Here is a 26,929-nt window from a genome sequence, read left to right on the forward strand (position 1 = left end):
GATGTTTGAGGCTCCTCTTTTTCTTCTTCCTCCCCACATGTCTGATGTGCAACAGATGGCTGGGTAACACACAATTCCCAGCCCTGGGTCAACAGATAGGGCTCACACAGGCCAGGCCTTGGAAAGGGTGATTGCCTGAACTGCTGCCTTACCAAATTGCTGATTGGTTCCTCTGTCAGGTGTTCAGGAGGTGTGAACAGTCACCTGAGGCAGATGTACCACCTTCTGAAAGCAGCCCCCAGTTGGAAGGAGCACGCCATTGAAGATGCTACCAATCATGGGGGGAATTTCCTCGCAATGAGCCAGTCATCATCACAATCAGAATCTACAAAACATAAACAGAATGAGGCTAACAGTTCAAAGACCCTTCCAGCTGCACCATGGTTACTCATGGTTTCACGTACTGAAGATGGTCAGTCGTTCACAACAGTAAATCCGTTTGTGTATTATACAGAAAGATGTTAATGCAAGCCCTGTGAAATCCTACTCATGTTTATGGAATGGCACATTGCTTTTGGAGACTACTTCTAATTCTCAAGCACAACTACTGCTTGCCACTTTGCTTCTCTACGGTTATCCTATTCGTGTCGAGGCCAGTAGATTCTGAATTCTTCTCATGGTGTTATTTATACTAGGCTGCTCGACAGTCTGACAGAAGCCGAAATCCGAACATACCCCTCTGATCAGGGTGTCATTGCCATCCATCGGGTGACAAAAAAGGTAGATGCCTCCTTAATGCCCAAACACACTCTTTTTCTCACGTTTGATAGAGTGGTTCTTCCATCGAAGACCAAAGCAGGCTATGAAGATATCACAGTCCAACCATACATTCAGAACCTGTTGCGCTGCTACCCATGTCATTGTTTCAACCACACTCAAGTGTCTTGTCAACATCTGGCCAAATGTGTAACTTTTGGTAGGGATAGGCATGAGGGCAATTGTCTGCTGCCTCCTCCCTCCTGTATCAACTGCAATGGTGACCATGCTGCTGTGTCTAGAGATTGTCCCGTGTATCTTGATGAATGAGCTGTCCAGGAGATCTGGGTAAAGGAAAAAATTCCTTACCTGGTCACTCGCAAGTTATTGGCTAGTCGCAAACTCTGTGTTCCACTGTCTGGCACTTACAATACTGTTCTTTCTACATCTCGCTTCATGAAGGACATGGCCATGCAGACACATGACCTCAAATTCAGCTCTGACATTGTGAAATCGCCCTGTGTCATGGTAGCGTGGCTGTCCCTTTGTCTAGGTGTGTAACAAACCATCAATCTCTCGCCTCAAGGGGCGAAGTCACCAGCTACACAAATGGCAGGCTGGAAAGGAGAGAAGGAATACTCGTGTGAAGACATCCTACGTCCTTCCAGCTAACCAACACCTGAGTCTTCCTCTGGTTACTGGAAAGGCTCAAAGAAGTCCATCAAAGGCAAACGGTCTTCTCCTTCGCTGACTGTAAGAACCTCTTCGAAGGTGCCTTCGCCCGGCCAGCCTCTGTGTTGTCTGTGCACACCACCAACTGTTTTGCTGTGTTGTACTCCATAGGCCAACAGCACAAGAAAGCTGATGCTTCTGTAGACCTCATGGAGCAGGAGCCTCCTGCTTCTGTGCCCCGTAGCAGCTAGACTTCGCAGGCTGGCACTCAGCAGCAGCAGCAGCAGCAGAGGTGACATTCCTTCATTGTTTCCTCATCATGACTCTCCTCCAATGGAACGTTCGCAGCCTTTGATCCAACAAAGAGGATTTATGGCAGCTTTTAGAATCACAGTGTCCACTTGTATTCTGCTTTCAGAAAACAAAATTGTCCTCATGACTGCTTTGCGCTTTCGCATTTCTTCCCGATCCGTTCTGGCCTTCACCCCTAAGCCTGGCATTCCAACTCATGGGGAGTCATGCTGCTCACAAGGGATAACGTTCATAGTCAACCCATCTCCCCGAATACCTGTCATCAAGCTGTTGCAGTTCGCCTTTTCATTCCTCACTTGACCTTTTCCCTTTGTTGCATTTACATCCCTCCATCATTCAATGTCACCAGGGCAGACTTTCTCCAGCTTATTGGGCAGCTACCTCACCAATTTCTGCTGCTTGGTGACTGACTTTAATGCGCACCATCCTGTTTGGGGTTCTCCCAGAACCTGTCAGAGGTGCCCTCTTGGTTGATCTTCGTAATCAACTTAAACTCTTCTGCCTTAATGCAGGAGCACCCACATTCCTTTCTGAATCCTCACATAGCTATTCCCATTTGGACCTATCCTTCTGCAATGCCCAGCTTGCCCATCGCCTTGAGTGGTCCATTCTTTCTGACACCTACTTGAGCAACCATTTACAAACTTCTATCCCACCTGAGTTCATGCCCTAATGGCGGCTTACTAAGGGTGACCTTCAGTGAACAAGATTTCACCAGTTGTGATCACCAGCTGGAATATCTTAAGAAAGTTATCCTTACCACTGCAGAACGCTCCATTTCTCGCACTTCATCTTTATCACACTGTGTTCTGGTCCCTTGGTGGACTGAGCCATGCCGCAACACAATTTGCACGAGGAGACATGCTCTCCATATTTTTAACAGTCATCTTAAGATGGCAAACTGCATTCATTATAAACAGATGCATGCACTGCATCGTCACATTCTTTGGGATAGCATAAAAGCTAGCTGGATTTCATTCCCTAGTTCTTTTAACAGTTCCACTCCCTCCTCGGTCATGTGGGCCAGCCTCCGAAGGCTCTCTGGGACATAGCTCTACTCCCCAATTTCTGGCCTGACAGTAGCAGATGTCATCGTGGACCCTATTGCTATCTCCAACACCTTAGGCCACCGTTTTGCAGAAATTTTGAGCTCTTTCCACCATCACCCAGCCTTCCTCCACTGGAAATGGCTTGAGGAGGCTGGAGCAATACCCTTCTCTTCTCAGAAATGTGTGTGTATACAATGCTGTCTTTACTGTGAAGGAACTAGATCATGCTCTCACTTCCTCTCAATCCTCTGTTCCAGGGCCAGATGCTATTCACAATTGGATGTTGCAACACCTTTCTCTTGCAGGCAAGCACTTTCTGCTTAGTATGTACATCATCATATTGGCAGAGGGCATGTTTCCCAGATGCTGGTGTGAAGCCACTGTCATACACATACCCATACCCATACCCATACCTAAGCCTAGTAAGAACAAACATCTTCCTTCTAAGTACTGCCCCATCTCTCACCAGCTGTGTTTGCAGAATGATGGAAAGTATGGTTCATGCCTGGCTGGTATGGTGGCTTGAGTCTCACAATTTACCAACCACTGCACAGAGTTGATTTCGGCCACGCTGTTCTGCAGTTGACCATCTAATCACTTTATCCACCCATGTCATGAATGTTTTCTGCGAAAATACCTGACCGTGGCTGCGTTTTCGATTTGGAGAAAGCCTATGACACCTGCTGGAGGACTGGTATCCCCTGTACACTCTACACTTTGGGCTTCCATGGCCACCTGCACCATTTCCTTGAGGACTTTTAAAAAGTTCAAATTTTCAGGGTCTGTGTGGGTTCTGCCTTGTCGGACACCTTTATCCAGGAAGATGGTTTTTGCTATCGCCATTATCCCTATAATGGCCTGTCTCCTGCCGGGCATCAGTATGTCTGCCTTTTCGTGGGTGCAGTGGGTCCTACCTTCCTTCCTGATGGGTGAGAGCGCATGGCCCCACCGAGCTGTCGTCATGGAGGAGTACCTTGAAACAGAAGATATCAGGCGAATGGAGTAGCCTGCCTGTTCTCCAGACCTAAACCCCATCCAGCATGTCTGGGATGCTCTCGGTCGACGTATCGCTGCATGTCTTCAAACCCCTACAACACTTCAGGCACTGGTGCAAGACTGGGAGGCTATACCCCAGCAGCTGCTCGACCACCTGATCCAGAGTATGCCAACCCGTTGTGCGTCCTGTGTATGTTTGCATGGTGATCATATCCCATACTGATGGTGTGGTATATGCACAGGAAACAGTGGCGTTTTGTAGCACGTGTGTTTCGGGACAGTTTTCTCAACTATCCCCAATACCGTGGACTTACAGATCTGTGTCATGTGTGTTCCCTATGTGCCTATGCTATTAGTGCCAGTTTTGTGTAGTGCCACATTGTGTGGCACCACATTCTGCAATTATCCTTAATTTATGAGCTTGAGTGTAAGTTACGTATTGGGCACTGCCTTTTTAGCCATCACAGTTTATGAAGTGACACTCCCCCCACCACTTTGTGCCCAACTTTTAACTGTCCACCAAGCGCGGGCTGTCGACCGTGTTTTACTTTTTATCCGTCATAGCAATATGACAAAGCCCATTTAATTTTTGGTTCTGGACCTCCGTTTCTCTATGGTGTATTTCATAGAACATTCTCTGCGTCCCTGTTTTTAGCTTTTCTTTGGGTTGACAAATAGTTGTTTTTAACTCTTCTCTTTGTCTTCATGTTTCACAGTTTTGACATGGGTGCGTATGACCCTATTTGTTTTTGCACCTTAAAACAAAACAAGCAAATATTGAAACTTTCTGACAGATTAAAATTGTGTGCTGGACCGAGACTCGAACTCGAGCCTTTGCCTTTCGCGTGCTTGGGTAGCTCAGTTGGTAGAGCGCTTGCCTGCGAAAGGCAAAGGTCCGAAGTTCGAGTCTCGGTCCAGCACAGTTTTAATCTGCCAGGAAGTTTCATATCAGCGCACACTCCGCTGTAGAGTGAAAATTTCATTCTACAAACAAATGTTGTTGGAGATACCAAAGTTCAGTGAAAAGCACCAAGAATGACAGGGTGAATGATTGTTTCTGCTTTGTTTGTGACACTTGTTGGACTTTTCAGCTCTTATTATGTAAATGAATGAGGCTGTAATTATTATTTTTTTTGTGTGTACTTAATGTATGAAGAAGGTATAATTTGGGAACATAATTGTTCCTCAGATATTGACCAGTGGAGTATGGCAAATGTTTAAAGTCCTGTTCCCATAGTAGTTTTGAGTGATATACAAACTGTGGAGGTTTTTTCTGTAGATTTTAGCACTTAACTAGTGAAAAAGTCAAATAAAGATGGAACAGTCTCTGTATTTAAGGACCAAAAATTAATACAATTTGTGTATTTTGTAGTAATTTAATCTCTCTAACCACACCACCTCATCTCAGTAATATTAACACTATTTAAATGTTATGTGCAACCATAGGAGTGGTAGCCCACCCAGGAGACATGGCCCTCAGACTTTGACTCCTGTGAACAATGTGAATGTCGGAGAACTCATCCCAGTGTCCCAAGGTGTTGCTAGTGAAGAACCACATTCTGAGGACGACTCGCTGTCTGTGCCCAGTTATTCTGAGGTTAGTATATGTGTGTTTTTAACGTGATTTTGTATTACTGCTGGCTGAACAGAAGCTTTGTACAAGTTAAGTTTTACAGAATGTTATGGTCCAAATAAGGGGCCCTTGCTGATTGTAAGGGACACTTACACATTGAACTTATGCAGCAGCTTTTTCTCAGGCTGCTGGAGTTGTAATATTCAATAGTGTTTGAGGTTTGCCTAGTGTATTTCATACTCTGTGAAGAAAGCTTTCAAATAGGTGGCAGAACATCGTTCTTCAGGGATTCACAATCAATCATGCCATATGAATTTACTTGTGTGCACGTGCGTGCAATTCTTGTTTGCAAAATTAAAATAAATAAATAAATAAATAAATAAATAAAAGATTTTCATGCATACTAAGATATTTCTTCTGCTGCTATCTAGATTGCTGTTGCACCCTAAATCATTTGCTTTGTTATAGGATTACTATAACATGTTATTGTTGTCATTTGAAACGGAGAGAACAACAAGGTTAATTGTAGTGCTTTTCACTGTTCAGGAACATGATACTGCAGAAAAACTCGTGTTAAAGACCTTTTAACCATTCCAGTCAATTTCGAAATGTGTCATGAGGAACATAAAAAACTACAGGAGAAACGTGATGATTGTGACAAACTTCTCATACAGACAGTAAGGATGAGCAGAGTGACTTAGTGTTCCATCTTTTTCCGTGTTGATTGATTTGTTGTAAGAACAAAAGAGTAGAGCATGGATCTAATGTTACTAGGAAGATCTTTCAGTTTTATAAGACTTCTGTCTCTGGTTCATTGGCTGACACTTGTTGTGTAATTTTTTGGATGTTTCACCAGCACAAGTGGCTGGCGTTGTCAAAGCTTCACCCTCCATCACATGTAGTGGACTGGAGTCAAGCTGACAGCCACTGATTATACATACCAGTCGTGCCAACATCAAAGGCCTTTCCCATGGTCAATTCTGGTGCAGTTCCACTCTTGGTACATGTAACGATCATCCGCTGGAGCATGGTAATTCAGGACCCATTCAATTTGAGGCTTTCTTGTTTCTTCTTGAAGCTGTTCTCATGTTTGTATGTTTCTATAGCCTCTTTGAACAAGCGGGTGTGATAGCTCTTCTCTCCCGCCAGAACTTCCATGTCAGCCAAGTGAAAGGGTCCTGGATTCGCGTGCTGCAGTGAGTGACCATTGAAGGGTAGCAAGAGGAGAACTGCACCAAAAATAACCACAGAAAAGCCTTTGGATGTCGCCGTCCCAGGTACACATCATGTGCGGCCACGATAAAGTCTCAACACTACTGAATGGAAACCTGATACATTCAGAACACTGGCATTGTCATCTGTTGAAACTCTGTGTTAGTTTGCATTCTCTCCTATATTACCACACAGACCATTTTAATTGCCTGAATTTCTTAAGCATGGATTTGATCTGTGTTGGTTTGAGGAACAGTTTAGAGTTAATTTTGTAGTATGCATTTAATGAGGCAATGGACTGAAACAACTGGACTGTTGGCTCACCGATGTTAGTTAGCTAAAATCAAAACTCGAAATTAGCTTCTGAATATGAGGACACTTCCACCCAGTTACATTACATCCAAAGGTCATTTTTCACTCTTGGGCATTCTGAAAACTAAATTCTGACAACCTGTCTATTAAATAGCTTTACTAGTGAAGTGTTAGGAGAATGTACAGTCTAATGATTTTTAATTTAAAATACACTGTTATTGTTTATGTAGGCCTCAAAATGTGTAACATTCTGTGATCTTTGTATCTTTTCTCTGTGACTGGTATGACCAGAGATTTAGTTCACTAAATGAAACATACAATGTTGCAAGACAAACTTTTTAATATCAAATGGATGTACAAAATAACAATTTTATGATTTTTCATCCATTGGAGACTGTTGTATGCAAAACAGTGCTATTGTGCATAGTTTGCCCATTACTACATTAATCATATTACTGAATTAAAAAGTTATTTAATTATATGTTGTGTGTAGAAAAAACAGGATGCAAACACTTCTCTAGTTAAAGGCTATTGTAATGCACTTTCTAAAATTTGAAACACCATGACTACATATATAGCCATAGTTTGTGGCAGCTCTTGCTTTATGCTACCCAACAAATGGATGGAGTGTGCACTGATTGGATGATTCCTGGCAGATGAAAACTGTGTGCCGGACCGGCACACTTTTAATCTGCTGGACTGATGCCACTCCAGCAAATGGGTATCGGTGTCCTCTTTTTTTCTTTGAGCTGGTTGACAGCTGGAAGTGGGCACAGCCTGTATGACTCTATTACTTGTATAAGCAGCCTGCAACAGCCTATCAGCAGCATCAGTGGCTTTCACATTGACAGCTTGCAGGCTTCATGGTGACGATGACATTGTGTTGAATAGTGACTGCTGCTGCAATCTTCTGGTGACAGTCAAAAGATGTCAAGCCTCTTGGGTCCATAGATTGCAGAAGCAAGTGGGAAGGTCACTGCAATACAGTATTGAACTAACAGTAGCCGAGCATAATTCATTCCAGAATGTTACTCATAGCGCAAAACAGTCGCTAAGTGAAACACTTTATCCCACATAAATTTCTGTAAAATATGATAATACATTCCATGCAGAAATAGTACTAAAAGTTTTATCTTATTCAAGCCATTTATTCAAAGAAAATTATACATACAGTATTACGTACTTTATTATTTATGATATGTAACTAATTCCTTTTTATCAGGATGCTATCTATAGTCATTTGTTTCTGCTGAAGCTTCAACACGTGGCAAAAATGAGTCACACCATTATCGTCAAATTTGTATGTGTAGCCACTGCTTTATTGGGGTGATGATTTTCAATGTACGATGCAACCTATTCTATGGTTTCAGCATTCCTCTTATTGCGCCAGAAGATTGCTGCTTTGCTGTTAATGGAATGTTGTCTACTCCCCTGGGGCCTTGTTTCGACTTTGATCTTTCAGTGCTGTCAAACTCTACACACAGTATCATATCTCCCATTTCATCTTCATCTACATCCTCTTCCATTTCAATAATATTGCCCTCAAGTACAACACCCTTGTATAGACCCTCTATATTCTCCTTTCATCTTTATGTTCTCCATGCTTTGCTTAGAACTGGGTTTCCACCTGAGCTCTTGATATTCATAGAAGTGGTTCTCTTTTCTCCAAAGGTCTCTTTAATTTTGCTGTAGACAGTATCAATCTTACCCGTTGTGAGATGAACCTCTACATCCTTACATTTGTCCTCTAGCCATCCCTGCTTAGCCATTTTGCACTCCCTGTCGATCTCATTTTTGAGATGTTTGTATTCCTTTTTGCCTGCTTCATTTACTGCATTTTTATATTTTCTCCTTTCATCAATTAAATTCAATATCTCTTCTGTTATCCAAGGATTTCTACTAGTCCTAGTCTTTTTACCTACCTGATCCTGTGTTGCTTTCACAGTTTTATCCTCCAAACCTACCCATTCTTCTTCTACTGTATTTCTTTTCCCCATTCCTGTCAATTAGTCCCTAATGCTGTACCTGAAACTCTGTACAACCTCTGGTTCTTTCAGTTTACCCAGGTCCCATCTTCATAAATTCCCACCTTTTTGCAGTTTCTCCAGTTTTAATCTACAGTTCATAACCAATAGATTGTGGTCAGAGTCCACATCTGCTCCTGGAAATGTCTTACAATTTAAAACCTGGTTCTTAAATCTCTGTCTTACCATTCTATAATCTATCTGAAACCTCCCGCCATGAACCATGGATCTTGCCGTTGGTGGGGAGGCTTGCGTGCCTCAGCGATACAGATGGCCGTACCGTAGGTGCAACCACAACGGAGGGGTATCTGTTGAGAGGCCAGACAAACATGTGGTTCCTGAAGAGGGGCAGCAGCCTTTTCAGTAGTTGCAGGGGCAACAGTCTGGATGATTGACTGATCTGGCCTTGCAACATTAACCAAAACGGCCTTGATGTGCTGGTACTGCGAACGGTTGAAAGCAAGGGGAAACTACAGCCATAATTTATCCCGAGGACATGCAGCTTTACTGTATGATTAAATGATGATGACTTCCTCTTGGGTAAAATATTCCGGAGGTAAAAATAGTCCCCCATTCGGATCTCCGGGCGGGGACTACTCAGGAGGACGTCGTTATCAGGAGAAAGAAAACTGGCATTCTACGGATCGGAGCGTGGAATGTCAGATCCCTTAATCGGGCAGGTAGGTTAGAAAATTTAAAAAGGGAAATGGATAGGTTAAAGTTAGATATAGTGGGAATTAGTGAAGTTCAGTGGCAGGAGGAACAAGACTTTTGGTCAGGTGAATACAGGGTTATAAATACAAAATCAAATAGGGGTAATGCAGGAGTAGGTTTAATAATGAATAGGAAAATAGGTTTGCGGGTAAGCTACTACAAACAGCATAGTGAACGCATTATTGTGGCCAAGATAGACACAAAGCCCATGCCTACTACAGTAGTACAAGTTTATATGCCAACTAGCTCTGCAGATGATGAAGAAATTGAAGAAATGTACGATGAAATAAAAGAAATTATTCAGATAGTGAAGGGAGACGAAAATTTAATAGTAATGGGTGACTGGAATTCGTCAGTAGGACAAGGGAGAGAAGGAAACATAGTAGGTGATTATGGATTGGGGCTAAGAAATGAAAGAGGAAGCCGTTTGGTAGAATTTTGCACAGAGCATAACTTAATCATAGCTAACACTTGGTTCAAGAATCATAAAAGAAGGTTGTATACATGGAAGAATCCTGGAGATACTAAAAGGTATCAGATAGATTATATAATGGTAAGACAGAGATTTAGGAATCAGGTTTTAAATTGTAGGACATTTCCAGGGGCAGATGTGGACTCTGACCACAATCTATTGGTTATGACCTGTAGGTTAAAACTGAAGAAACTGCAAGAAGGTGGGAATTTAAGGACATGGGATTTGGATAAGCTGAAAGAACCAGAGGTTGTACAGAGTTACAAGGAGAGCATAAGGGAACAATTGGCAGTTGAAGAAGAATGGGTAGCTCTGAGGGATGAAGTAGTGAAGGCAGCAGAGGATAAAGTAGGTAAAAAGACGAGGGCTGCTAGAAATCCTTGGGTAACAGAAGAAATATTGAATTTAATTGATGAAAGGAGAAAATATAAAAATGCAGTAAATGAAGCAGGGAAAAAGGAATACAAACGTCTCAAAAATGAGATCGACAGGGAGTGCAAAATGGCTAAGCAGGGATGGCTAGAGGACAAATGTAAGGATGTAGAAGCTTATCTCACTAGGGGTATGATAGATACTGCCTACAGGAAAATTAAAGAGACCTTTGGAGAGAAGAGAACCACGTGTATGAATATCAAGAGCTCAGATGGCAACCCAGTTCTAAGCAAAGAAGAGAAGGCAGAAAGGTGGAAGGAGTATATAGAAGGTTTATACAAGGGCGATGTACTTGAGGACAATATTATGGAAATGGAAGAGGATGTAGATGAAAACGAAATGGGAGGTAAGATACTGCGTGAAGAGTTTGACAGAGCACTGAAAGACCTGAGTCGAAACAAGGCCCCCGGAGTAGACAACATTCCATTAGAACTACTGACGGCCTTGGGAGAGCCAGTCATGACAAAACTCTACCAGCTGGTGAGCAAGATGTATGAGACAGGCCAAATACCCTCAGACTTCAAGAAGAATATAATAATTCCAATCCCAAAGAAAGCAGGTGCTGACAGATGTGAAAATTACCGAACTATCAGTTTAATAAGCCACGGCTGCAAAATACTAACGCGAATTCTTTACAGACGAATGGAAAAACTGGTAGATGCGGACCTCGGGGAGGATCAGTTTGGATTCCGTCAAAATGTTGGAACACGTGAGGCGATACTGACCTTACGACTTATCTTAGAAGAAAGATTAAGAAAAGGCAAACCTATGTTTCTAGCATTTGTAGACTTAGAGAAAGCTTTTGACAATGTTGACTGGAATACTCTTTTTCAAATTCTGAAGGTGGCAGGGGTAAAATACAGGGAGCGAAAGGCTATTTACAATTTGTACAGAAACCAGATGGCAGTTATAAGAGTTGAGGGGCACGAAAGGGAGGCAGTGGATGGGAAGGGAGTGAGACAGGGTTGTAGCCTATCCCTGATGGTATTCAATCTGTATATTGAGCAAGCAGTGAAGGAAACAAAAGAAAAATTCGGAGTAGGTATTAAAATCCATGGAGAAGAAATAAATATGTTGAGGTTTGCCGATGACATTGTAATTCTGTCAGAGACAGCAAAGGACTTGGAAGAGCAGTTGAACGGAATGGACAGTGTCTTGAAAAGAGGATATAAGATGAACATCAACAAAAGCAAAACGAGGATAATGGAATGTAGTCAAATTAAATCGGCTGATGCTGAGGGAATTAGATTAGGAAATGAGACACTTAAAGTAGTAAAGGAGTTTTGCTATTTAGGAAGTAAAATAACTGATGATGGTCGAAGTAGAGAGGATATAAAATGTAGACTGGCAATGGCAAGGAAAGCGTTTCTCAAGAAGAGAAATTTGTTAACATCGAATATAGATTTAAGTGTCAGGAAGTCGTTTATGAAAGTATTTGTTTGGAGTGTAGCCATGTATGGAAGTGAAACATGGACGATAACTAGTTTGGACAAGAAGAGAATAGAAGCTTTTGAAATGTGGTGCTACAGAAGAATGCTGAAGATTAGATGGGTAGATCACGTAACTAATGAGGAGGTATTGAATAGGATTGGGGAGAAGAGAAGTATGTGGCACAACTTGACCAGAAGAAGGGATCGGTTGGTAGGACATGTTTTGAGGCATCAAGGGATCACAAATTTAGCATTAGAGGGCAGCGTGGAGGGTAAAAATCGTAGAGGGAGACCAAGAGATGAATACACTAAGCAGATTCAGAAGGATGTAGGTTGCAGTAGGTACTGGGAGATGAAGCAGCTTGCACAGGATAGAGTAGCATGGAGAGCTGCATCAAACCAGTCTCAGGACTGAAGACAACAACAACAACAACAACATCTGATACCTTTTAGTATCTCCAGGATTCTTCCATGTATACTACCTTCTTTTATGATTATTGAACCAAGTGTTAGCTATGATTAAGTTATGCTCTGTGCATAATTCTACTGGGCGGCTTTCTCTTTCATTGCTTAGCCCCATTCCATATTCACCTACTTTCTCTTTCTTTTCCTACTTTCGAATTCCAGTCACCCATGACTATTAAATTTTCATCTCTCTTCACTACCAGAATAATTTCTTTTATCTCATCATACATTTCATCACTCTCTTCATCTGCAGAGGTAGTTGGCATGTGAACTTGTATTACTGTAGTAGGCATGGGCTTAGTGTCTATCTTGGCCACAATAAGGTGTTCACTATGCTGTTGGTAGTAGCTTACGAGCACTTCTATTTTTTTGTTCATTATTAAACTTACTCCTGTAATACCCCTATTTGATTTTGTATTTATAACCCTGTATTCACCTGTCCAATAGTCTTGTTCCTCCTTCCACTGAACTTCACTAATTCTCACTATATCTAACTTTAACCCATCCATTTACTTTTTAAATTTTCTAACCTACCTGCCCGAATAAGGGATCTGACATTCCACACTCCGATCCTTAGAATGCTAGATTTGTTTCTCCTGATAACAACGTCGTCCTGAGTAGTACCCGCCTGGAGTTCCAAATGGGGGACTATTTTACCTCCAGAATATTTTACCCAAGAGGACGCCATAATCATTTAACAATACAGTAAAGCTGCATGCTCTCGGGAAACATTACGGCTGTAGTTTCCTCTTGCTTTCAGCCGTTCACAGTACCAGCACAGCAAGGCCGTTTTGGTTAGTGTTAGAAGGCCAGATCAGTCAGTCATCCAGACTGTTGGCCCTGCAACTACTAAAAAGCCTGCTTCTCCTCTTCAGGAACCACATGTTTCTCTGGTCTCGACAGATAATCCCTCTGTTGTCGTTGCACCTACCATGCGGCTATCTGTGTCACTGAGATACGCAAGCCTTCCCACCAACGGCAAGGTCCATGGTTCATGGAGGATGCTCATATTGTTGAAAATTTCCCCTGCAGTGTGTGAACAGCTGGTGACCTCACACTAAATCGTCGTCACCCATTACGCAAAACATCGCTAGTTACGCGAGTGTGGGAGGTGTTAATAGGGCGAGGTTCCACAGTACTGGTTTTTAATGCTAGCAGTGTTACCTTAAAAATTTCAAACACACAAACTTCAGAGAATTGTTGTATCATGAAGGCATACTTACAGAAAGCATCAAACTTGTTACTTTTCAGATTGGAGGAGAAATGGATTTTTTTTTTTTCTTTCTTCTTTCTTTCTTTCTTCTTTCTTTCTTTCTTTCTGTCATGATCAAAGCTCGAAAACAAACAGATGAAGTGAATTAGGGAACACAATAAAAATAGTAAAGAATTCTATTTGAGTGAATTGTGGAGAAGTCAAATAAAAGAAAGATATCATGGTGTTCTTGCAGAGAAATAAATCAGTGACAGAGTTGGTGCCACTGATTGTGAATTTTGAAGTAAAGGACTCGTTGGGTGGAAAGTTGTATTTTAGCTGATATTTTACATGATTTTCTGAAATTATCATCCAAAAGCTTCCAAGTAGTGCATAATACTGTTAGTGATAGAATATCTTTTGCAGGACACTGACCGAGCTGCTGCAGCTCTTCTGGCCACACAGAAGCTATTGCAGTCAAATCTGGTGGACATGTCCCCACATGAGCTGACATCCTCTAGAAGTACCCAAGACAGCCATGGTCACTACCAAGTTAATGGTGAGTACATTATCTCCTACAGGTAAGTTTTGAAGTTACTGTTAATACCGTACTTGTAGTGTTGGATACAATTCAGCTTACTAGTTGACAGTTTGTGATTGCGAGTCCATCTGATAAGGTATTGTTTGACTCATTGTATCTTAAATCCTGCTTATTGTGTTATGCAAGTTGTTAAAGACACTGGGAAGAGTGGTGTTTAAATCTTGATCCAGCCCTATGGATTTATATTTTGCAGCAGTTACCTTGCTCACATCATGCAAATACCAAAACGATTCCTTTAAATACACCACAGTAAATTTCGTGTCACTCTGTGTTCAACTAAACTCATTTCTTATTTTAAGATCCCTATGTTCACAGAACACTATCATATTCTAACCTTGATTTATCCTCGCATTACAATGTTCATTGTCAGTAACAATAATAAATGCACAGTGTGAATTTTGAATTGTATCATCCATTAACTTTTTTATTGAGCTAATATATATGACAATTCATAGTTGAACCTAAGATGTGCATAACAAAATGGGAGTGGCTGAAAGAGAAGTAATGAGAAACAGAAATTTCTTAAAGACATTGGCATTTCACTTATCAAGTAGTGGCAGATATAGCAACACAAGTGACAAGAAGGCTAGTTTTCAGAATCAGGAGGCTTCCTGTACAGTATCCACTAGCTCGGAGATGACTCATGGCCTCACATTCTCATTCATCAAGAGAGGACAGATTGGAAGAAACTAGACCATTTAAGAACTAATTTGAAAATTGGCAGTGGCAGAAGGCCAAGGAGTGGAGATCATAAAAGGATGAGAGTAAAATTAGCTTCCTTTGGTTCAGAAAATTAATTTTTTTAGAAAAGATCTAGAAAACTAAAAGTTAGTGATGAAAGATATAGTTTCTGAGAAGAAACTCAGAGGCCAAGAAAAATTAACAGACATTAAGGCCAGGTGGATGGTGAGAATTGAGACATGCTGTAAAGCCAGTTCTCACCTGCAGAGTTCTCAGAGGCTAGTGTCTGTGAGAATAATCCAGATGGTGTGCATGGTGAAACAAGCACCTAGGTCTTAGTTACAGGATTGGTATAGGTAGTGGTAGGAGAGTGCATAGGGCAAGTCTTACAGTAGGGACAGTCACAGGCATAGGAGCAATAGGGTAGGGAAATGGGTGCAGGAGGAAGATAGAGTATAACCAGGATATTGCATTGAAGAACACTATAGTACTGAGTGACAAGAGGTGTACTGCTAAGCTGTTTTGTGGAGGGACCAGCAGTAATAGCATTGTATGTGATGACTCAGGAAATCTGCTTTTCTCCTATGCTGGTGGGTTAGTTACATACAATGAGGGCTGAGATGAGAAAGTTGGTGTGTTGCTGTAAAGCAGGGCCAGCCATGGTATGCCAAATTTAACACGCCTTGAGTGTGGGGGGCCACATGTGGGCAAGACTAACCTGTATCAGCTTTTCACATTCGTTCCCAGGAGTAGTAGGTACAGCACAACATTTCATTTACTACTGCAGTGTAGTATTTTTCAGTTGGGACAACTCTCTTCAGTTAGACAGATTCGAACTCAAAGCTACCGGAGGTGGCGGTCATTTGTGTGTGAAGTGAGCTAGCTTGTGTGAATGAATGTTTGTATTTCCTTTTGTGAAAAAGGCTTTGGCTGAAAGCTAGATATGTAATAGTCTATCTGTTTTGCCTGTCTGCAACTTAGCTTGTCATCTTCGTGGTGAGTAGGAATATATCTTTTCCTTATATTGTTGTTATTCCACTGTCAGTTATAACAGTTTTTGGTGGAACAAAGAGTGTGGAGAATTTATATAAAGATAAAGTATGTTATTAAGCCAAGGGGCATACATGGAACAATTTTTTGATTTAAAACTCATTATTGTTAAGTTTATGAAGCAAAAAGGAGTGCAGGATTGAAAATCAGGACATCCAGAATGGACTGCAGACCTAGCATTTTAAGTGGACATGACTGCACCCTGGCCACTGTAAGACACTGTAAGGTGAGAAACAACTTCTTTCTGATTTGAGAGGGTTTCATTTAAAAAGAAAATTACATTATTGAAAGGACAAACTCTGACGAACACAGTACAGTTCTCTTAGCTATTTAAAGAAAATAGGTTTGAAGAAATCATTGTGGCCTTGAAAGAATTAAAAGGATAATTTCCGAAATATTTTGAGGACCATGTCAATCTTAAATCTGTTTTAAAGATTGTTTGCCTTTTCAGTTGAAAGAGCCCTTGTGCAAATGCAGATATAACTGATTGAACTTGAGGTAATTCTCATTTTAATGACAAATCCTTTTATGTCAAAACTTTCCAGGACTTCTGCATTGCTTTCCTCAAGTACAGTTTTCATGTCCCCATAATGAGGTTGCAGAATTGCTACAAATTTTGATTGATTTTTTTTTATAAGAAAGACATTTTTATTATGGAACTAAATAAGCCACAGTTTCGTGGCGACCCAAGTGCAAAAATCTGAGAAATTGTTTGCATCTTTCCATACACCAACACTACATACCAGATAAGAATTATGCCTTCAGTATGGCAAAAATAATTTGCCTGGCTACTTAAAGGTGGCACATTTGCAGTTACCTCTCTTCTCCTCATAGTGCTAAGATACCTTGCTGTGACAGTGAGGGAAATGTGTGGAGAGGCAGACTGCTATGACACTTGTGCCATGTCATGTCTCATAAGCTTAGTACTTGGCCATCCCTGCTATAAAGTCTGCATCCGAACAAATACCAAGGCTGTATGGGAAGTTTTGTCATGGAAAGGACGGCAACTGTGAAAACATTAGTGCTGTTTGTTAGTGGATTTAACGTGAACAGAAGTGTGTTGCTGACCTTCAGTGAGGATGAGATCAACATCGAGGCAAGTGGCATGGGATTTTGAACAGGACCCTGTGAAGTTTATTTGGCAGATTTGATGTACAAGGCTCATTCAGTAATTAGAGAGACAAATTGGTCTGGAGGAAAAAAAGCATTTATTTTTACAAAACAATACTTACTTTTCAGCATAATCCCCTTTAACATTTATGCACTTGTTTCAATGGGCTGCAAGCTTTTTTATTCCAACTGCAAAGAACTCTTTAGCTTTATGTTTGAATCAATTTTCCACAAACTTTTCGCATCCTCGTTGTCCTAGAACCTTATCCCACATAATGCCTCCTTCAGTGCACCAAACAAATGGAAATCAGTAGGTGCTAAATCAGGACTGTAAGGGGAATGAGGCAGTACTTTCCAGCCTATTTTGTCGATGGTTTCATGGGTTAGTTGAGCAATATGAGGACGTGCGTTGTCTTGCTGGGGAATCACACCTCTCCTCTGAGATCCACACCGTCTTGTGATGAAGCGAGCTGGGATCTCTTTACTTCCTCTCTTGTTTTGCTATATGCCTCCTTAAATTCATCTTTTCATTTTTTACTCATTACCATTAACATAGAAGAGTATAATCTGTAATTTCAAAAAAGAGAACGTTTGGCCCTCAATCTTAATGACTAATGCACCAGATTTAATTTTGTGCTTAGTTTGTATATGTAATCAGTTTCCTAATTTATTTTGACTATTCCTAGTTAATATCTTTTGTTATAGGGTGAAATCTGTAATTGTTTCATAACTTAAATTCTATTGTTGACTTATAAACCAATATAAATTCTGTACTAATTATAAACATTTGGAATAACCACCACTAGGATTCTTTAAGTATTTATTTGGCTCTATTCGAAAACATATTTGCAAAGCCAGCCCATTCCAAAATAATTACCAGGTTTGTCAAAAGCATTGTTTGCGTAATAAGTCTTTTAATTTCGTTATTTAATCAAATAATTCAGCCTAACCTTTATGGTAGAAGGAACTGTTAAAAAGAAGTATCTGTTATTGTGAGGATATATAAAGGCCCGACTTTTGGTCCCGAGACAGCCCATGGCCAATTTCCAGACAAGAAACCTGTATTTTTTGGATCAACAACAATGCATCAACAGAACCGTGAAATAAATATAACACACATAGGCCGTGTGTTAAAATGACAGTGTCTGTTCAGTAGCGTCACATGTACTGTATTATTCTGCAAGAACTGTTTGGTTAGGCTTTATTGCTCATAGGTGTTCAATGGTAAACTGTTGTAGCAGTATGCTGATGTTTTTGTGTAAACTATTAATGAGGCTTATCAAAAGCTAACCAATAGTGAACTGGCCATATTAACTGTGTAATATGGGGGGAGGGAGTTGTGAACAGTGGAAGTAAAGAACTGTGAAATATAACTATGCAGTTGTCGGCTACGTCATTTTTACAGTAGTCAGTGTGGAACTTCCACCCTCCATTTTTCAGCCAGTATAGCAATACATTACATAGACACCGAAGACTATCAACAAAGAAATAAAAGCAGGCGAACGTCAAAGTTTCTTTCTCATGGTTGGCTTCACCTTGTTTAAAAGCAAATTGAAGTATTATTGGATGTACATTGTATAAAACTGGACCTTCAGCATCCCAAAACACCATTAACATGACTTTTTGTGCTGATGCTTGGGTTTTTAAATTTTTTCTAGACAAGTGGGTTGGTGGGCTTCCACTCCCTGCTTTGTCTTTTTGATTCTAGTTCATAATAATGAACCCAAGTTTCATCAAAAGTTAAAATTTTGTTGAAGTGCTTATCTTCTCTTTTGTAATGTTCCTTTAGCTCTGTGCACACTCTCAACCTCGCTTCCTTGTGAACCCATGTGAACTCCTTTGGGACCCATCTTACACGTGTTTCGCAGTACTTCAGCTTGTTACACATAATGTTATGAACTGTACCAGTACTAATATGAACCTTATCAACTATCACTTCCACAGTCACACAGTGGTCAGCATGAATAATGTCATCAGTTCAACTTACAAGTGAGATAGTTGAAACTGCAACTGGTCGGCCAAAATGGTGTTCGTCAGTCACTGAGCCTCAACCATTTTTGAATTGATCTACCCACTTGTAAAAATTTGCACGATTCACACAACCTTCACCATAAACTTCAGACATTCTCCAGTATGTATTCATTGGTTTCTCACCTTCAGCAAGTAAACAAAAAAAACTGAATAACAGAAAGTTGTTAAAGTAATTTGGATATTTCAAGCAGACTCGCTGTCTTAAAAATGTATTTTCGGGGTTATAAACAAAATAATATTGATATATCAGCTGATCAGGACTCATCCCAGTGTTGCCAATTTAAGGCCATAAAAGTACCCAACTACGCCCTACTAACAGTTTTTCCCCAGACCAATTTGTCTCTTTAATTATTAAATGACCCTCATAAATATGGTAACGGAAAGTGTTTGTAGAATGTAAATAATTTAAGAACAAAGGTGATGACTCACTAAATAGTAGAGGTGTTGCATCGTAGACAAGCACTGGCTGAATAAATTGTGCCAGGCTGCAGTTCTGCAAGTTGATTCTTATGAGTGGTTGTCAGATCGGGTGAATGAGGGGAGAATAGAGGAGGGGAGTAAGAGGCAGGGCAACTGACAGTCGGAGGAAGGCAGCAAGTGTGGGATAGGAATATGGCATGTATACTGGCAATGGTGAGTTTGTACATCAAATGGAAGTGGTGGTGGTGGTGGTGGTGGTGTCCGAACAGAGGACGGAGAGAGTGCAGGGTTGTCAGATCTGCACTTGGCCAAAGTTTGGTAGTGGCCTTTCATTCAGATCCACAGCTGGTTGGTGGTCATACCCTCATAAAAAAGCTGTGCAGAAATTGCAGCACAGCTACTTTCAAGACATGACTTCTTTCACAAGTGGTTCTGCCCCTGATGGGATAGGATAAGTCTGTAACAGGAATGAAATAGGATGTGCTGGGTGAACATATCTTAGCAGATCTTGCACCTGAGTCTTCCAAGGAGATATGACTCATATGGCAAGGAGTTGGGAATGGATTTAGCTTAAGGATTGGTCAATATGTTGCTTGGACTGAATGGCAGCAAGTTACAACTTGCAGGGGGGGGGGGGGGGGGGGGAGATTGTGGGTAGGATGGTCCTAATTCCTCTTAACAACAGACAGTTGAAGCCAAAGGAATTGGCTTAGTTGTTCCAGTTCAGGATGGTACTGGATGATTTGTAGTTGCAACTGCCTGTTGAGGACAACTTACGGGGATGTGAGGAAATAGTGTACAAAAAATGCCTATAGACTAACTTTTGGAGGGATAATAGCACCAGTTGGCTAATGCCTAATTGGTGGGGGGGGGGGAGGGGGGGGGGGAGATATAATGGTAGTTGGTGATGGCCTTACTGAGAACTGCAACATACTGGGCAAGGGAATTCTCATCATTGCAGATGTACCATCCACAGCTCACCAGTGCTAGAGTTCCTGGCACATTCATGTCTCGTGCACCTGCCTGCCTCCCTCAAATTATCTGCCATTCTTCCTCAACCCTCCCTTCAACTCCCCACCTCCTTTCTCTCCTTACCCACTGCACCCTACACAACCTCTTGCCCTAGTCAATATCCACAACTGCAGTCCCAGAACAGTGCACTCACACACTGGTACAGCAACGTTGTACCAGGTGTGTGTGTGTGTGTGTGTGTGTGTGTGTGTGTGTGTGTGTGTGTGTGTGTCCTCTGGCTAAATAAAAAAAAAATGCATCTAAAAGCCATCAAAGTATTAATATGTAAATTATTAATATGCTGATGTTATTTCATATTGGATATATCTTGACTTGAGACCTCAGTTCCTTTTGTACTTAGTTCTGAAATTGTCTTTTTTGGGATGTGTACAGTTGCCTGGTGGATAGAAGTCCCTCTTCATTTTTTAAAGCTTGATTTGAGTCGTTTTTTATTGTACTGTATTTTGTATGTGACAGGTGAAGTTCGTGAAGCACTGTTCACTGTGCTAGCCTTGAAAGAAGAGTTGCAGGCAGAGTCGAGATCACTGAAGAAGCTGGTGGAGCAGATGCAAGAAACAAATACACATCTGCAAGCTGAAATGTCGGAGAAACAAAGGCAGCACACTGAAAAGACGGAGAGACTGGAGGCTCGCATACAAGCTCTTGCTAGGTGTGTAATCTGTGAGTGATACATCAAATTAATTTGTGCAAATTATACTCTAGCCTGGAGAAAATACAGATAATATTTATGATTTAATCACAGAAGTCATAACATTTAAAGAAGATAACTGTTGAAAGGAAGAAAATTTGACTTGTAATAGTTCACAGAAAGAAAAGATAACAGTAATAATTGCTGGTAAAATGTCTTTCCTACAAAATTCCCCTTATTTCCTCCCCTTCGTTGTACCCACACAGCTTTCATGTTAGCCTTACATTGTCAATAAAGCTGTGCTCTACAGAAAGTCCTCATAAGTCAGTCATTATTGATGAACTATCCAAATATAAAGGAACTGGTGGTTATGAAATTGAGTCACTGAAAATGAACATTATCATAGTTATCTAATAGTATTTCATAGTTCATTCCTTTTATACAGATAGAAAGACAATCTCTAATAAAAAATTTTGGTATATGTTTGTCCTGAAAACAATGGCTTATGTCAGTAGTTAAACCTGTATTATTGCCAAACATACTAGAAAGAAGAGGAATATTTTTGGTAGATAATGGACACCAAAAACACCAATTTGGTAAAATTGTAGTCACATGTATGACAAATTCTTTAATTCAATTGAATGTAACAGTGGTGTCTAGTTAGTAGAGCATATGCAGTTTAGAGTCAGAATAGCAGAGATGCAGATTAAATTCCAGGTTTCATTATAATTTTTAGGCTGTTTGATATGATATATCTCTAGCTTGTTGATCATAATGCAGCAATTGCATCAGGTCTTATACAGAACACATGCAATTAGTTAATGTTGTTGTTGTGGTCTTCAGTATAGAGACTGATTTTATGCAACTCCCCATGTACCCTATCTTGTGCAGGATTCTTCATCTCCAAGTAATTACTGCAACCTACATCCTTCTGAATGTGCTTAGTTGATTCATCGCTTTGTCTCCCTCTACAATTTTTACCTTCCACACTGCCCTCCATTACTAAATTGGTGATTCCTTGACGCCTCAGAACATGTCCTACCAACCAGTTCCTTCTTCTAGTGAAGTTGTTCCTCAAATTCCTCTTCTCCCTAATTCTGTTAAGTACCACCTCATTAGTTACGTGATCAACCCATCTAATCTTCAGCATTCTTCTGTAGCACCACATTTCGAAAGTTTCTATCTTGTCTAAGCTATGTATTGTCCATACATGGCTATGCTCCATACCAATACTTTCAGAAAAAAAAAGTTCCTGACACTTAAGTCTATACTCAATGTTAACGAATTTCTCTTCTTCAGAGATGCTTTCATTGCCATTGCCAGTCTACATTTTATATCCTATCTACTTCGACCATCAGTTATTTCTTCTCAAATAGCAAAACTTGTTTCCCAATCTAATTCCTGCAGCATCATCTGATTTAATTTGATTAATTTCATTACCCTTGTTTTGCATTTGTTGATGTTCATCTTATATCCTCCTTGCAAGACACTGTCCATTCTGTTCAGCTGCCTTTCCAGTTCCTTTGCTGCGTGACAGAATTACAATCTTGTTGAGAAACCTCAATTTTTATTTCTTCTCCATGGCTTTTAATTCCTATTCCAAATTTTTCTTTTGTTTCCTTTACTGCTTGCTCAATATACAGATTGTAGAACACCGGGGATAGTTAACAACTCAGTCCCAATCCCTTCCCAACCTTCCCTTTCGTGTCCCTTGACTCTTACAACTGCAGTCTGGTTTCTGTCCGAATTGTAAATAGCCTTTCGCTCCCTGTATTTTACCCCTGCCACATACAGAATTTGAAAGAGAGTATTCCAGTCAACATTGTAAAATGCTTTCTCAAAGTCTATAAATGCTAGAAATGGAGATTTCCCTTTCCTTATCTATCTTCTAAGGTAAGTTGTAGGGTCAGTATTGCCTCATGTGTTCCAACATTTCTATGGAATCCAAACTGATCTTCCCCGAGGTCAGCTTCTACTAGTTTTTCCATTCAGCTGTAAAGAATTTGTGTTAGTATTTTGCAGCCATGACTTATGAAACTGATAGTTCGGTAATTGTCTCATCTGTCAACTCTTGATTTCTTTGAGATTGGAATTATTATACTCCTCTTGGAGACTGAGGGTATTTAACCTGTTTCATACATGTTGTTCACCATATAGTAGAGTTTTGTCAGAGCTGGCTCTCCCAAGCTAGCAGTAATTCTAATGGAATGTTGTTTACTCCCGGGGCCTTGTTTTGACTCTGGTCTTTCAGTAATCAGTCAAACTTATCACCACCCCTGTGGGTCCGGGGGTTAGAATAGGCCCGAGGTATTCCTGCCTGTCCTAAGAAGCGACTAAACGGAGTCCCTCCCCCTCAAGGAGGCAGTTTGCTTCTGCATCCGGAAATGGACGGTTCCATGACTTACATTTGTGGTCATTTCGGTTTTTCGCTTATTCTGGTTTCTTCCTTCCTTTGTTTGGTTCCTTTCTTTGTCCTTCTCCCTCTCACAGTCTTCCTTCCTTTTTACTTTGCTCCTTCTCCTCCTCCTCCTCCTCCTCCTTGCCTCCTCCCCCCCCCCCCCCCCCCTTGCGGCCCCCTGTCCTCCTGCTCCACCCTCTGGTCTCTGCCTCGGCGTTTGAGACAGTCTGTCATTCCTCTCCCTCTCTCACTTTTTTTTTTCTCTTCTTCTTTCCTCCCTGTGCGTGCCTGAGTACCGATCCACGTGTTTGCACGCTTAGCCGGTGACGGGGTACTCTGTAATCCCCCCTCGTTAGACACGTAAGGCATGCACGTACCCCCTGGTAAAGGCCATGCTCAGGGAGGGGTGATTGCCTGAGCTGACACCTTCCGACCATGCCAATTTGTCCCTCCATCCGTTTCTCGGGAGGTGTGACCTGAGGTGTAAACATTCACATAAGGCGGGAGCGCCCTCTGAGAGGGTCCCCACAAGGGAGGAGCGCACCATCGGAGACGCTGGCAATCGTGGGGGATTCTTCCGCAATGGCTTTCTCTTCTTATTCTCTCTCGACTTCTGCCCAAAAACAGAAACTTGACCAGCCACCACTGACAAAAGTACTACTGCCTGCCCCAAAGTTCCTCGAAAGTTTCTAGATCTGAGGACGGAAAGGATTTTTCCTCTGTCAATCCTTTCGTTATCCAAAAGGGCGTAGATGCCATAGCCGGATCTGTCAAGTCTTGTACCAGGATGCGTAACGGTACCTTGTTGTTACAAACTGAGAGTGCCTTTCAGGCACAAAAACTGCGTCGGGCCACACTCCTGTACATGTTCCCTGTTCGGGAGGAGGCTCACCACACTTTGAATTCGTCTCGTGGTTTGGTATATACTAGATCCCTCGACGGATTGACTGACGACGAGATTAAGTCTTTCCTCGCTGAGCAGGGCGTGATGGCTGCCAAAGGTCATGAAAAAGGTCAACAATGACCTTGTACCGACCTGGACACTTTTCTTGGCCTTTGATAGTGTTCCTCTTTGTGCCTTTTTAATGGGTCGACAGTTCAGGCTACGTGTGGGTTCTGTCCTGTCTGGCACCTTTCGCCAGGAGAATGGGTTGCCACAGGGATCAGTTTTGAGCGTCGCTCTCTTCGCCATAGCGATCAATCCAACAATGGATTGCCTCCCTTTTCATGGACGATTTTACCATCTATTGCAGCGCGCACCGTACATGTTTCCTGGAGCGCTGTCTTCAGCGTTATCTTGACCTTATTTACTCCTGGACTGTCGCCAATGGCTTCAGTTTTTCTGCCGGGAAGACGGTCTGTATTAACTTCTGGCGCTACAAAGAGTTTCTCCCACCGTCCTTACATCTCAGTCCTGTTGCTCTCCCATTTGTGGAGACAACTAAATTTTTAGGTCTTACATTTGACAGGAAATTTAGCTGGTCTCCACATGTGTCATATTTGGCTGCCCGTTGTACCCGTTCTCTAACTGTCCTCCGTGTTCTCAACGGTACCCCATTGCGTGCGGATCGAATCTTCCTACTTCACCTATATCGGTGGATCATCCGCTCAAAGCTGGATTATGGGAGCTTTGTATACTCCTCTGCACGGCCGTCCGTCTTACGCCGCCTCAACTCTATACAACATTGGGGGTTACGTCTTGCGATCGAAGCGTTCTATACTAGTCCCGTCGAGAGACTTCATGCTGAAGCCGGTGAATTGTCACTAACCTACCAGCGCGATATACTGCTTTGTGGGTATGCCTGCCGGCTATTGTCAATGCCCAACCACCCATCTTATCATTCCTTTTTTGACAACGTGTCTCACCCGTCAGTACGGGTTGTATGTATCTGCGCTGCTACCTCCTGGAGTTCGCTTTCCTTGCCTCCTTCAGCACCTTGAGTTTTCACTCCCTGCAACCTTTGGAGTGGGAGAGAGCCAAATGCTACCTTGGCTCAAGGCTCAGGTTTGCGTTCGCTTTGACCTCAGCTTGCTCCCAAAGGAGGTTACCCCAGCTTCGATATACCGATCCCGGTTTGTTGAACTTTGTTCGAAGTTCATTAATATGATCTTCATTTATACAGATGGCTCTAAGACCAATGACGGTGTCAGGTGTTCTTTTATTGTTGGGGCACACAGTTTCAAATACCAGGTCCATGGCCATTGTTCGGTCTTCACAGCTGAGCTGTTTGTCTTCTACCAGGCTGTTCTTTACATTCACCGCCACCGGCATTCTGCTTATGGCATCTGCTGATTCCGTGAGCGCCATCCAGAGCCTCAGTGATCCGTATCCGGTTCACCCGTTCGTGCACCAGATCCAATGCTCTCTTCAGCAGCTGGCGGATGACAGTTCTCTGGTTACGTTAATGTGGGTCCCTGGCCATGTTGGTATCCCTCGGAACAAAACTGCAGATGCCGTGGCCAAGGCTGCAGTCCTCCAGCCTCGCACAGCTTCTTGTTGTGTGCCTTCATCTGATTTTAGCACAGTCATTTCTCAGCCCATTTTATCGTTGTGGCATGCCGATTGGGCTTACGGACAACAAGCTTCACACCGTGAAACCTCTCCCCATGGCTTGGACGACCTCTTCACGCCCTTCTTGGCGTGAGGAGGTCGTTTTGGCCCGGTTAAGAATTGGACACTGCCGGTTCAACCATCACCATCTGCTGACGGTTGCGCCAGCACCGTTCTGCCCATGTGGGCAATTGCTGATGCTATGCCACATTTTAACATCCTGTCCGCATTTTAATACACTGCGTGTTGATCTTGGCCTGCCATGTACTCTGGATGCCATTTTAGTGGATGACCCAGGGGCAGCTGCTCGTGTTCTTCGTTTTATCCTCTTGACAAACCTGTCTAAGGACATTTGCTTATACTGTTGTAGTTGTGCGCCCTAACAACCCCCCCCCCCCCTCCCCCCCCACGCAGTATCATATCTTCCATTTCATCTTCATCTGCATCCTCTTCCATTTCCATAATATTAACCCTCAAGTATATCACACTTGTATAGACCCTTTATATACCCCTTCCACATTTCTGCTTTCCCCTCTGTGCTTAGAACTAGTTCTCCATCTGAGCGCTTGATATTCATGGAAGTGGTTCTATTTTCTCCAAAGGTATCTTTAATTGTCCTGTAGGCAGTATCTATGTTACTCCTAGTGATATATGCCTCTACATTCTTACATTTGTCCTCTAGCCATCCCTGCTTAGCCATTTTGCACTTCCTGTCAATCTCATTTTTGAGACATTTGTATTCCTTTTTGCCTGCTTCACTTACTGCATTTTTATATTTTCTCCTTTCATCAATTAAATTCAATAGCTGTTCTGTTAGCCAAGGATATCTACTATCCCTCGTCTTTAGTCAATACTAACACACAAATGAGAGTAGTA

General features: G+C 41.9%; 1 protein-coding gene across 4 annotated transcripts in view; it reads left to right on the plus strand.

Moving 5' to 3' along the window:
• The window catches only part of LOC126282715 (sorting nexin-29), a 162,892-nt gene that overhangs the window by 84,978 nt on the left and 50,985 nt on the right, over window positions 1-26,929 (plus strand). For all 4 annotated transcript variants that reach the window (XM_049982216.1, XM_049982218.1, XM_049982219.1 and 1 more), the window contains exons 8-10: window positions 5,172-5,322; window positions 13,978-14,110; window positions 20,933-21,125. In XM_049982216.1, coding sequence (XP_049838173.1) covers window positions 5,172-5,322; window positions 13,978-14,110; window positions 20,933-21,125 — 477 coding nt within the window. The remainder of the gene's footprint in view (window positions 1-5,171; window positions 5,323-13,977; window positions 14,111-20,932; window positions 21,126-26,929) is intronic.

The sequence above is a fragment of the Schistocerca gregaria genome, chromosome 1 (genome assembly GCF_023897955.1).
Source record: "Schistocerca gregaria isolate iqSchGreg1 chromosome 1, iqSchGreg1.2, whole genome shotgun sequence".
Taxonomy (NCBI): Eukaryota; Metazoa; Arthropoda; class Insecta; order Orthoptera; family Acrididae; genus Schistocerca; species Schistocerca gregaria.